Genomic DNA, 14,244 nt, shown 5'->3' with positions numbered 1-14,244 from the left:
GTGGTGGCTCAGCTACTGCACTTTAAAGACCGCAATTATATACTTACGCAGGCAAGGAAGGCCGGGGAACTAAGAGTGGAGATTAATATTGTGCAAATTTTCCCTGACTTCTCCTGCGAAGTGCAGAAACAAAGAGCAACTTATCTGGAGGTCAAGGAGCACATACGAACATTAAATATCCAGTACGCTATGCTTTTCCCCTCCACGCTGAGAGTATCGATGGCAGAGGAGCGAGATTTTTTCTCGCAACCCAAAGGGCAAGAGCCTGTCTGGATGAGCGAGAGAGCCCCACGGGAGTGGGAACACCTCGATGGCCCAGATCCAGAAGTGGTCGACCACCAGGTGGTGGACACAAGCACGGGGGAGTGGCACCCACCTCGGAGGAGAGCTGAGAAGAACAACAGCGAGGCACGCTGGCTGTGGCATCACTGAGCGGAGGGGATACTAGCCTGAGTTCCGCAGTGACACAGAAAGGAGCGTGAGGGTTGGACTTCGATGCCAAATCTGAGAGTTCAGCGGCTATGAGCGTGGAACTAACGGTGGTGACGCCGGGAACTGCTGAGGATATAATATGACATGACGCCCGGGTGCTACAAATTATCTATGAAGTCCTGGAATGGCGACGCTTCTGAGTATTGACAAAACGCTCGGTAGCACGGTCCTAAAGATAGAAACGGGGGTTACCCTGGTGCTTCCAGCTTCACCTGACAGGAGCACTCTTTTCACCCACCCAATAAGCATTGACTTGGTTAGTAATAGTTTGGATGGGGGACTGTTCTCAGTCCTGTCCTGGGGAAGGGGAGTTGGGGAAGGTTTTGTTAGACTTTGGGAAACCCGCCAAATACCACACTTACGAGGGAGATATGGTCCGGACTGCTGCTGTCCTGATGTGGCTACACGTGGCGAGGGTGAGCAAAGACATAACAGTGTTGATCATTGCCTATGAGTAGTCTCCATGTATACAAAGTGATCTCTTGGAATATAAAGGGCATGCATAAAATGCCTAAATGACACAAAGTTTATTCCTGCCTACGTAAGAGGGGTGCACATATAACAATGCTGCATGAGACTCACCTGACGGCGGCGGAGGGCATGGCGCTGCAGAGGAGATGGAGGGGCAAAGTTTTTTATACAACCTACTCAGCGTATGCAAGGGGCACCCTGATCTGGATAAGACCAGGGGTACCTTTTCAAATGACCAATACACTATTTGATCTGGACGGGCAGTACGTGGTGGTTTCAGGCTGATTGGAAGGGGGGGACCTCGTGCTGATAAACATATACGCACCTAATATAGATCAGGGCATATTTCTGGATCAGCTATCAAACACACTAGCTCCTCACTTGCTACACACAGTGCTGATTGGGGGAGACTTCAATTGCATGGCCAACCCGGGGCTTGACAGATCCCACCCTCCCTTGTTGGATTCTTCAGTAAACGCCCTAGCAAAAATATTCCTAGAGTGGCAATCTGGGTGGCAGCTATTAGACTCATGGAGGACCCTTAACCCCCAGGCCTTGGATTATTCTTACTATTCCACAGTGCACGATCTGCATGTGCGACTAGACACCTTCTTTTGCACACCAGAAGTACACACTCAGATAAGGGACATAGAGTATTTGGGAAGAACCCTCTCCGATCACAATCCTGTAATATTGCATTTGCCATGGACACGGGCTACCCCATGCATGCCCACCTGGCGCCTTAAACCTGATTCCCTTGAAGAACCTGCATACCGTGACCAAATAAGGGGACATATTACGCAGTACTTTGAGGACAATGCGGCTATGGTCCCCTCCCCTCAAAAATTATGGAAAGCATTCAAGATGGTGATACAAGGACGCTGTATTGTGGCAACAATGAGGGGTTTAGGAGAACCTTATTACAAGAGGTCGAATTAGCTGAGAAAGAGCTCCGATCTGTAGAGAAGTTGACACCGGAGTGCCCTGAATTGCAAGGGGAGCTCCGGAAGGCCAGAGAGAGGGTCGCTGAGTATACAGAAAATCTCTGCTGCTTTGATTAAAAAAATTACATGGCAAGGGCACACGCGGAAAGGGATAAGGCAGGCGCGCTACTGGCGTGGTTGGCCGACCCTGCTAAGCGGGGTTCCCCCATCACAGAGATTAGCACACCCTCAAGGACTAGGCTCAAAAGACAGACCAAAATCAATCATCACTTCCTCGAATACTACACCACCCTCTATACTAGCACACCACATGGGGAGGGAGAAGATACACGGGCATTCCTGGATGCACTGCCACAACAGCGCCTTAGCGAAGCGGAGAAGGATGCACTAGGGTGTGATATTGAGACGGCAAAAATTAAAGATGCCATCAAAGGACTGGCCAGGGGGAAAACAACTGGGACAGTTGGCCTGCCAATTGAGTTTTATGCCACATACGTGCAGGAACTGACCCCTACACTAGCACACCTGTACAATGAGGAGCGTGCAATGAAACACCTGCCACACTCTACAGGTGAAGCCCTGATAATCCCTTTGCTAACAGGCAAGCCGTCAGACGACAGCAGATCTTATAGACCCCTCTCCATGCTGAATTCAGATTACAAGATCCTAAGCCAGATATTGGCAACAAGATTACTCCCCCACATGACCCGACTGTACACCCTGATCAGACGGGCTTTATTCCTACTAGGAACACTGTCCAGAACATATGGCATGTTATCCATATTACGGACACCATTGCCCCACTCATAGCCAAGCAGCAGTTCTGGCTGTAGATATTGAAAAGGTGATTCCTTGACCTGGTTCTGGCCAGGAGTCCACTTGGCTCCACCAGCTTGCCCCCGTGCCCCTGACCCTCCCAACTGCCGCCTGGACAGCAGTTCGAGGCCCTCCTCCACCCGCAGGCTCCCGCCTGCACCTCATCCCTGGTGCCTAGTGGTAGGCTTTTCCGATCTCCAACTACTGTGTAAGTGATCCTTGTGTGTTTTTTCTGGTATTTTTGTATTCCGTATATGCCATTTTATGCTCTATAGTATTCTGTCGATGCCATTTTATGCTCTATAGTATTCTGTCCATGCCATTTTATGCTCTATAGTATTCTGTGTATGCCTTCTCCTCTGCCTTTCTGCTTTTAGCGCTCCCCCCTGTTTTGAGCTCTTGCGTCGCTCTTGAGTGTTTTTGGTGTTTTTGTACTTCGTATATGCCGTTTCATGTACGCGTGTATTCTGTTTAGGCCTCTTTCCTCTGCCTTCTGCTAATCCTTCTGCGCTCCTCTCACTGTGCTTTCTGCCCCCGTGTTCAACTCTCGCCTCACTCTCTCTATCCCACCTGTTTCCAGTCCTCCTGCCTTCTGCTAATCCTCCTGCACTCCTCTCACTGTGCTTTCTGCCCCCTTTCCCCCGTGTTCAACTCTCACCTCGCTCTCTCTCTACCGCCCGTTTCCAGTCCTCCGGCTCCGGCCGGTCTCCGTCTCCCCTGCCGCTGCCTCCCCTGTGGTCCGCCCCCACGCACAGACGATTGGCCCCCTCCCTCCTCCCAGTTGCTCCACCTTTCCCACCCTCTTAATGGTGGCTGCTGTACGGACAATGCCGCTGGTGCACCAGAGGCAAGCCCGTCTGCACCTGGACCGCGCCCAGCACCAATCCCCCTGGTCCCCCCAGACTAGACCCCCCCAGACAACACTACTCCCCTTTCACCCTCCACTCCCTCAACCCAGGACCTCGCCCCGCCTGCACCCAATCTAGCCCCACACACACACAGGGCCCCTTCACTTGCTACACCTGCCATTTCTCCTGCTCCACATCCCACACGCCCCACACCAACCCCAGCTTCCCCGCCAAACACAAAAAGCTCAAGGCAATAAACACCCGCACACCCACCAATTGGCCCCACCACAAAACACCCCACAACCTGAACACACCCCACAACAACACCAGCACAACCCACAGCAACACCATCGCACAACAACAACACCCTCCACAACCATCTCAACTGCCTACTCCTTAACACTCGCTCCCTACACAAACATGCCATAAAACTCTGGGACCTCATCATATCACACTCACCTGACATCGTCTGCCTCACGGAAACCTGGACGAACCACTCTTCAGAGCTACAGCCACCCCTATGGGATACAAACTCCAATGCAAAGACTGCCTTAACAAGCCAGGAGGTGGCATCGCCATCCTGCACAAAGACACCATTAAGGTCACCACAAACACTCACAACACCCTCGACACCGCAAAACACATGCACTTCCTTATCCACATAAACAACAACACCACTCTCAGAGGTATACTCATTTACAGACCCCCAGGACCACGCCCCACCTTCTGTGACACCATTGCCGACACCATCAGCACACATGCCCTCACCTCAACAGACTACATCCTCCTCAGTGACTTAAATTTTCACTTGGAGAACCTTCAAGACCACAACTCCTTCTCCCTCCTAGACAACCTCAATAAACTCGGCCTCAAACAACTGGTCACAGCACCCACCCACTCAGCAGGACACACACTTGACGCAATCTTCACCTCAAGCCAACACATAACCTACACCCACACCACCGAACTCCACTGGACTGACCACCACTGCGTCCACTTCTCCTTCACCAAACCCCCCACACACCACCACCAACACGCCACGCCCTACTGCATGTGGGACAAGATCCCTACAGAACTCCTGAACTCCCCCCCCACACCAACGACCCCAACACCGCGGCCCACAACCTCACAAAATGGATCACTACCTGCGCAGACACACTAGCCCCCTCAGAAAAAACGCCACCACCCGCTACATCAAAAACACCCCATGGTTCACCACCGAACTCCAAGACTCCAAGTGCAAATGCCACCAAGCGGAGAAAGCCTGGAGACAAGAACCCTCAACAACCAACTTCTCCACCCTCAAAACCTCCATTCGCAATCACCACCAACTCATACGCACCACCAAAAGAGCACACTACAAGGAACGCATTGACAACAACTCCCAAAACAGCAAAGAACTCTTCACCATCATTAAAGAGCTATCCAAACTCAAAGCCAGCAACATAGACCCCCCACACACACAACCCCTCTGTGACTCTCTCTCCAACCACTTCCACTGCAAAATCCTGGACATACACAACAATTTCATACCACACACACCTACCACACACCCCTCACCCGTCCAACACAGACCCCCCTCACGCCCCCAACCTTCTTATCACCTGGGCCTCAACCACCGACGAAGAAACTGAAAAAAACATGAATTCCATCCACTCTGGATCCCCCTCCGATCCTTGCACACATCGCATTTACAACAAAGCCAGCTCAACCATCGCCCCCAAGCTTTGTGACATCATCAACACCTCATTCGACACCGCCACCTTCCCAGACCTCTGGAAGCATGCAGAAAACACTGCACTCCTAAAAAAAAAAGCCCAAAGCCGACCCAGACGACCTCTCCAACTACCGCCCCATCTCTCTCCTCCCTTTCCCCACCAAAGTCACTGAGAAACTAGTTAACGCCTGCCTAGCCCACTTCCTTGAGGAAAGCAACACACTCGACCCCTCCCAATCTGGGTTCCGCAATAACCACACCATGGAAACCGCCCTCATTGCATGTACTGATGACATCAGAATCAGAGTCGACAAGGGCAAGTCCGTCGCACTCATCCTCCTAGACCTCTCCACGGCCTTTGACACTGTCTGCCACCACACACTCCGCACACTCCTCCACAACACAGAGATTCGACACAAAGCCCTAAACTGGCTCACCTCCTTCCTCACTGAGAGAACCCAAAAAGTCAACCTCCCAACCTTCCACGCCACTGCCACCAAAATCATCTGCGGAGTCCCCCAAGGGTCCTCCCTCAGCCCCACACTCTTCAACATTTACATGACCCCTCTCGCCAACATCCTCCGACCACACGGAATCACCATCCTCTCCTACGCAGATGACACCCAACTCATCATCTCCCTCACCCGCAACCCCACCACCGCCAAAACCAACCTCCACGCTGCACTCCTTGACACCGCCACCTGGATGACAATTCACCTCAAGCTCAACTCCAACAAAACCAAAATAATCATCTTCTGCCCCAACAAAACCATATAGGATGACTCCTGGTGGCCAACTGCCCTAGGCCCCGCACCTACCCCTGCAAACCACGCACGCAACCTCAGCATCATCCTGGACCCCTCCCTCCCCAAGACCCAGAAAATCAATGACGTCACCTCCTCCTGTTTCCACACACTCCGCACGCTGAAAAAAAACCTCAAATGGATTCCCACAGAGACCAGGAAGACCGTCACCCACGCACTCATCAGCAGCAGGCTAGACAACAGTAATGCCCTCTACGCCGGCACCACACTCAAACTTAAACGCAAACTCCAGAGAATCCAGAACACAGCCGCACGCCTCATCCTGGACCTCCCCCGCCAAGAACACATCTCACCACACCTCAAATCCCTTCACTGGCCCCCCATAGACAAGAGGATCACCTTCAAAATCCTCATCCACGCATCACAACACCGGCCCAACCTACCTCAACGAAAGAGTGAACTTCCACACTCCCACCCGCCACCTCCGATCTGCTGACCTCGCACTCGCCACAGTCCCCCGCATCCAACGCACCACCACAGGAGGCAGGTCCTTCTCCTACCTCACCCCCAAGACCTGGAACTCCCTCCCCACCAACCTCCGCAAAACCGAAGACCTCCTGCTTTTCAGAAATAACCTCAAGACATGGCTGTTCGAACAGTGATCCTCCTTCACCCGCCCGCCACCCAGTGCCTTGAGACCCTCACGGGTGAGTAGGGCGCTCTATGAATTTTTTTGATTGATTGATTGATTAAAAATGCATTCGACAGCCTAGAATGGAATTATCTATACGTGGTGCTGGCCCATATGGGCCTGGGTGAGGGTTTTATCAACTGGACAAAGCTTTTACACGAGTCCAAAGGCAAGAGTTGGAACTGGCACCATCATATCGGGGCACTACTCAGTGGAGAGGGGCACCAGGCAGGGTTGCCAACTATCGCCGTTATTGTTTGCGATGGAGCCGTTGGCTTCCTATGCGTGAACGGCCAACTGTTATTGTGTTGATGCAGGATGCCCAACGTCATACGATAGCACTATAAGCAGAAGACCTGCTGCTATTCTTACAGAACACTGGCCAGGAGCTGGAGGGAGCTCTGGATCTGCTGCCGCTGTTTTGATGACTGACAGGTTTGAGGGTCAGCTGGCAGAAGTCATTCTTGTTCCCGCTGTCAACAAGCTGTGATCCGCTTGTGGAGATGGGGAACGTAAGGTGGGAACCCTGTTGCATGTCCTACTTGGGAGTTAAAAGTTATCACTCCAGATCTGACATACTGGAGGGCAATATAGGGAGCGCCATCAGGGCCTTGAGAACCAGCATGTGTTTCTGGGGTTCGCTACCACTCTCGGTAGCTGGGCGGATAGCGATCATCAAGATAGTAGCACTGCCAAGGCTATTGTATTATTTTGCAGCCTTGCTGATTTGGATCCCAATAGCGGTGTTCAGAGAACTAGACTCTATGCTTATGGTGTTTCTCTGGGGTAGAGGGAGAAGTAGGGTGGCACTAACCATGTTAAAACGGCCTACTGCTTGGCGGCCCAGCTGCAATGGCTGACCCGATGGGTGGTGGAGCGAGGGGCCAGGGAGGAAGGACGGACATTACTGTTCCCCCCTCAAGGTTGGTACTGGCGAGGCTGTTCTTTGGCAGCGCAGCCATGGGTCCCGAGCTTGCGCCTGAGGCTGGTGTCCTCTGCCGGTGTTGGAAGCGCTGTCTCCCAAGAGCAGGCTTAGCCACGCCATATGCACCCGAGCTCCCAGTGGCTTGGCTTCAGTAAATTTGCCCCAGGCGGGAGACTGGAGGGTACTGCTATCACAGGTGGGGGACTTATACTGAGAAGGTAACCTCCTGACATTCGAGGACTTCCAACAAGACCATGCCGGGGCCATTTCCTGATGCATTGTGCGGTTACATGCACCATTCGAGAGCACTGGAAGGCGGGCGGCGAGGAACCCATTCCTCATCGCCCCAGCTCCTATCTATTAACGTCGGACGGGTTATGGAAAGCTGTCACAGGTTATACAGAGCAATTTGCATAAATGTGTAAATGGGAGGCAGACTTGGGGACCCCGTTACCGGAAGGAGATTGGGCCCAAATATTGGAAAGGGTGCCGAGAATATCCAGAAATGCTAGGTTTCAACTCATACAATTCTATGTTTTACATAGAGCCTATTTTACCCCGCAGAGACTGCAAGATCATCTTCAGGTACTAGAAGCAAAATGCTCCCGATGCGGTGCAGAGGTGGCAGACTTTATGCATGTGATGTGGTCCTGCCCCCAACTGTGGGACTACTGGAACACAGTGGTGAAGGACGTTGCGGAAATCATAGAGCGTGATGTAGCATGTACACCTTCCCATTGTTTGCTACATTGGTTTCCTCATACCCCCAAGAATAGAGCAACTAGCATATTTCAGTACCTCACATTTATACTAGCTAAAAGAGAGTTGATGAAGAATTGGAAAAGCCCAACGGGTCCCTATCCTCCAAGTTGGAGGAGGGAGCTGAGAAAATGGGTAGAGTGTGAATGATTAGTCCTACACACGGAACTCGGGAAGGGAAGAGGCTCTCCTGAGCTGAAGGAGGCCTGGGAACAGCTTATGGTTACATTGCATGCTGAGCCTTCGCACTCCTGTGCAGAAGTAGAGCCAGATGCTGCACCCACCAGAGGATGAGACATCCCCTCCATACACTCGCCAGATAACTGATATAGGAACAAGGGCAATTGCCGGAATCATTCAACTGGTACTCTTTGCGTGACAGCCAGGTGCAGCATGGATGGTAGAACTGTGGGGAATTTCAACACAAGGTGTGGGATGGCGGGTGGCAGGGGTCTGGGGGGAGTTAAGAGTTACATAAAGTTACACATTAATTCACCACAATATGTTGCTGAGGGAGACACCACACTACCACACACTGCATATTTAAGCAACAGAACCTAGACACCACCAGAGAGAAAAATAGGGACTCAGATTTGAGGTACACTGGGTTTCTCTTTATTAAGGTACCATTATCTGAAGTATATCTCTGTTATGAGATTACCATCATAAGTAAGACTGTTAAGTTGTAATACATGTATTCTGCCATTCCTTTGTTTAATGTACCTACGTGTTCGCAATGTGAAATCAATAAAATTTGTCTAAAAAAAAAAAAAAAACACTGAAAATGACTTCAGGAGATTTTCACTGTCAAAACTCCACAACTTAAACACACAGGTCCTACTTTTTAAATGCTGTGCCCTGTCCTGTGAGTGGTTAGGGACTACCTTAGGTGTGACTTCTAAGTATTGAAATGAAGATATAGGCCTGGCAAAAGGTTTATTTATTTGTCAGGTCGAAATAGCAGTTGAAACCTGCAATGCCAGCTTCAGTGGGAGGCTGATACATGTTTTATAATGCTACTTTAGTGGGTGACACAAGGGCATTTTATTTACAGGCTCTGGGTACATATACCAATCACTATGGAATTGTAAGTAAATTAAATGTGTCCATTAGGTGAACATCAGTTTTACCATGTTTTATAAAAAGAGCAGAAGCACGTTATCAATGGTGAGCAAGGTCCTAACAAAAACAGGTTCAGCAAAAAACTGGGGAGGTAAAGCAAAACATGTAGGGGAATACCATTCCAAGGATGTCAGGTCTAAAATGTGCCCGCCTCAGCAGAAAGCAGTGAGAACTACCCACCTTCATGGGAGCTGTCATTGCGAAGGCTAAAAAATCTGGAAAAACCAGAAGCATTGGCGTGGTTAGTTCCAGGCCCACGTTCCACCATAAAGTCTCTTCCCTGGAAGGAGATGGACAATCTCAACAGTATGGGATTCTCACACCTCATCTGCATTAGCAATTTGAGAGGTTTGTGATCTGTCTGAACTCAGTGAGTTCCAAACAAATATAGCCTCAACTTCTTGAGTGACCAGTCCATGCAAAGGCATCTATTTCTATTGCACTCCGTCTCTGTACTCTGGAAAGCAGCATCCTGCTGATGAAGGCTACAGGTTGGTCCAACCCTTAATCATTTACTGGTGAGAGAAAAGCCCCAATACCATGTTCTGAGGCATCAGATAGCAGTATGAATTTCTTGGAAAAGGCACATGGCTCAAGCACTGGTGCTGTGCACATGGCTTCCTTCAGGGTATTGAATGACTTCTGGATCCTCCCCCCCTCCGCCCAGATCACCTTCTTGGTCTGCTTCTTTGAAGTCAACTTTGTCAAAGTGGCAGCAATAGTGCCCCATCACTTGACAAACTTGCTATAATAACTTGTGGGGCCCAGGAAGGCTTTCGCCTCAGTTTGGATCTTGCCAGGAAGGTTGTATCTTTGGCTGGAGGGACTGCACCTTGCTCCTACCAACTTGATAGTCAACCATTCCATTTGCAGATCCTGCTGCAATGCCCAGAGGTGGTTCAGGTGGTTATCCCATGTACAGCTAAAGACTGCTATGTCATTTGAGAAGTTGGCACTGAAGTCCTCCAACTCAGCCAGGACCTGGTTGACCAACCACTAGAAGGTGGCAGGGTCATTCTGTACCCCAAAAAGGCATCACTCTGAATTGGAAGTAGCCCTCTGGGATGGAGAATGTACAACTCTTCTTGGCCTCCTCATTTAAGGCAATCTGCCAGTACCCTGATGTCAAACAAATGTACTCAGGAACTTGGCAGCTCCCAACCAGTCAATGAGCCTGTCAGCTCAGGGGATGGGGTATGTATAAGTCTGAGTGTGACCCCCATCAGCAGAAAGCATGAACCCTCCCCCCCTGCAATCTACACAGAACTGAAGTTCTGGTGGGGCACCTGATACAGTAGCCTTGTGTACCTGAACCACTTGACAATTTTGTTTTTGACGGATATGCTCTTCCCTGTGTCAATATCAGGGGCACACCAAGTTGTAAGCCCTGGAGTCAGTGAGAAAAGAGAGGTGAACTATCCCAGAAATTGGACATAAATTTCAAAGGACCTTATAACAGGAGTTACCAGGCCCATCTGCATTATTGGTTTTACAAGAATACCACTGCTTAGTGGTATTCCACCTGAAGATTTTACCAGCTGTATGGAGAAGTCTCCGGATTGCATACTGGGAAAACATGCAGACATCGGCATGGTGAATCTGATCTCTGTATGTTATTCTCCCAAACCACATAATTGCCATGATTCTTCCCCTCCGAAATTACCACAACCCTTTGTAATGGTAAATTTGTGGCAGGGAAATAATTGGAATTTTTAAGGGGCAAGGAATAAGTGCAAAACATCAGAGTGGCTAATGTGTAAAACAGACATGGTTACTGTGTTTGGCACATCTCAATGATGTGCCCACCACACATGCATTACACAATTATCCTAATATTGAAGTCAAGTATTAGCTAGAGAGCATGATGCAGCTAAGCCATGGTGCCTCCCAGATGCGAGTGGAGGTTTTGGGGGACAAAATGTGTCCATGAAGAATACTCAGATCAGGGGTCTGATTTAAATGTTGGCAGTAAGCATACTCCATCACAATGGAGACAGAGGGGCCGATTAAGAGTTTGGAGGATGGAACATCCGTCCGCCAAACTCCCGACCGGTGACCTCCCTGCTAGCCAAATTATGACTTTCCCTCTGGGCTGACCAGTGGAATCCAAGGTTTCAGCCAGTCAGCCCAGCGGGAAAAGGGCAGCAGCATTGTCGCTGGCTCATAATAGAGCCGGCGGCAATTTTATCCAACGCAGGGGGTACCAGCACCCTTGAAATATGCACTGTCTGCATAGCATAGCAGACAGTGTGAATTTTAAGATTGCTGGGCAGGGGGACCCCTGCACTTCCTATGCCACGGACATGGGAAGTACAGGGGCCCCTGTGACACAGGGGCCCCTGTGCCCCCCTGCACTTGTTCTCCACTATTTTTTTCATGGCAGTTGAACAGCCATGAAAAGGCTGGTGGAGAACAAGGTTGTAATCAGCAGGGTGGCGCTTACTTCAGTGCCAGCCTGGTTGATTCCAACCTGCACTGCCATCAGCAGTCTGGATCACTGATCCTGGCAGAGATGGTATGAGGTTGGGCGGTATGCGTCTTAATGTGGCGATCGGGCATCCACTGTAAGGCTGGTGGTCTTCGAACCACCAGCCTTGTAATAAGGCGAAGAGTGTGCTTACAGGCAACACGATGATCTGCCTACCTAATTTTAAAGTGGGCGGCCATAGTTTTTCCATGGCAGAGACTACTTTTTCACCACCAAACTTCTCCGACTGCCCGACCAATTAAGTTCCTTTGGAGAGTTGGCTATATGTCCTTCTGCCCAATTAGAATGGGCGGACATATAGCTGTTATTTACTGCATGTCATCACCAGGCAACAATTCCCTCATCACCACGGGAGATGACTCAAATGGTAAGAAGGGACATTGTTTTTTTTTATATCCAAGCACGAAAATCTGGTTTGGTTTTTCTGAAAATAGAAAAACTTTGCAAATCTTCTCATATGACTCCGTCATATTTGATGGAGCCATAGGACAAAGGTCCAATGAATGAGACATGGGCAGTGACCCCCGTGTCAGTACAGTTTGAATGTGCACTGTCTGCCATGGCAACAGTGCGCATCCGAACTATGCTGTCAGTGCAGCTGGCAATGGCCTTGGCTCTCCCTTAGAGCCAAAGCCAATGTCTGTGCTGCCAGTCCCACAAGAACATCATAATACGGAAAGTCGTGAGACCCTGCCAATGCCGCCACACTGTTTACGGAGGTTTCTGCTAGTCAGCCCAGTGGAAACATTGTAATAGGTCCGGGGGTGAGACTTCCTGCTTCAAAGTGGTCTCCTCCCAACAGGTCTGGTGGGCCGACGTCACCCTGCCAATCTCATAATGAGGCTCTATATCTTATGTTTGATATGTTTTGCAGTGAGAAACTAGAATAACAGAGACCACAAATCCACATTAGTCACAGTGTCCATCTGTTCACTGGAGCCACACAGCTCATGTGCCCATATGCTTGATGCATCTTTCATTAGAGATTCTCCTAAGTGAATGCCATTTGCTTTATTTTTCCCTTAAATGTTTGAAATTCGTGTACGGCGAAACTTCCAAGTAATATTTCCAATTGTTACCTGATAAGACGCAATCACCCATTTCCGGGCATGTTGAAATATTTCCTCGTCGGACCACAACGGATTCTCCTTTGCGAACAACCCCGCCAAATGATTGTGGTAGCGGAACCAGACGATGCTCATAGCCTGGATGAAAGGACTCTCATTAGCCCGGTCATTTCCAAAAGCTGTAATCAAGATTCAGAGTGCAGACATTAGCAAATAGAGCTAGAAATTTCAGTGAGTTATCGTTTCCTCTTTTTATTAGTTATTAAAGAAACAGTGCTTTCAATTGATATGGGCCTATTCACAAGGACATTTATGGTTTTAAATGTAAGTTAACAATGAAAAATGTTTATGCGTACTAGGAAACCACAAAGGAATTAGTGTACATGCATTTACTACTGTGGGTTTCTCCACCACGGACGTTAAGACATTTGCTGTAATAAATCCCATGCAAGGGTTGGGAAGTAGACATTCCAATAAGTGGGTTTCTTTGGAAGTTTGGAAATGCCACAGACATGTATGCTTGGCCAGAATTCCAATCTTTCCACTGTACGAATAGTCAGAGATTCACTCCATATATCGACTTCCAGGATACAATGAGAAAGAGATCATCCCCAGTATTATAGTGTGGTGTCAGTAAAGGCCTTTCTCTAAGTGGAAAATGATTTCTCAAATGAAAAAAAAGAAAGAAAAAAATGTGTTAGCACAGGAGGCAAATTTTCACCGTGGGTAGATTTCTGGGAACAGGTGCTCAAGGCAATAGTCATATGATCCCCAGGCATGTCTGGAAATCTGTTCCTTGTGCAGTGTTGCAGGGGTGTTTGGACAAAATATCGAGTGTTAAACATCAAGAGACAGAGATATCACAAAAAATATTGTGATACAAAAAGTATGATGCAGAAATATCATTGGCAAGAATATTGATTGTTAGGGAAGTAATGTAATTTTTTAAGAATATCTGTGTTGTTAATATAATTTCAATAATATAGTTGTAGATAATATCATTTTTTATTATCCTTATGTGTTTCAGTTCAAAAATTAATTTTATATGCTAAATATTGTTTGCATAATTGTTGACAATATTTTTAAATATAGTGTGTGATTTAAGTGATTTATAATTTGTAATCTAATTTTTAATGGTAA

General features: G+C 48.8%; 1 protein-coding gene across 3 annotated transcripts in view; it reads right to left on the bottom strand.

Annotated features, from left to right (window-relative positions):
* The window catches only part of LOC138283999 (dual oxidase 1-like), a 785,394-nt gene that overhangs the window by 499,778 nt on the left and 271,372 nt on the right, over positions 1-14,244 (bottom strand). For all 3 annotated transcript variants that reach the window (XM_069222331.1, XM_069222330.1, XM_069222332.1), the window contains exon 7: positions 13,117-13,283. In XM_069222331.1, the coding sequence (XP_069078432.1) occupies positions 13,117-13,283 (167 nt within the window). The remainder of the gene's footprint in view (positions 1-13,116; positions 13,284-14,244) is intronic.

The sequence above is a fragment of the Pleurodeles waltl genome, chromosome 3_1 (assembly GCF_031143425.1).
Source record: "Pleurodeles waltl isolate 20211129_DDA chromosome 3_1, aPleWal1.hap1.20221129, whole genome shotgun sequence".
NCBI lineage: Eukaryota > Metazoa > Chordata > Amphibia > Caudata > Salamandridae > Pleurodeles > Pleurodeles waltl.
This window is presented reverse-complemented; position numbering and strand designations above follow the sequence as displayed.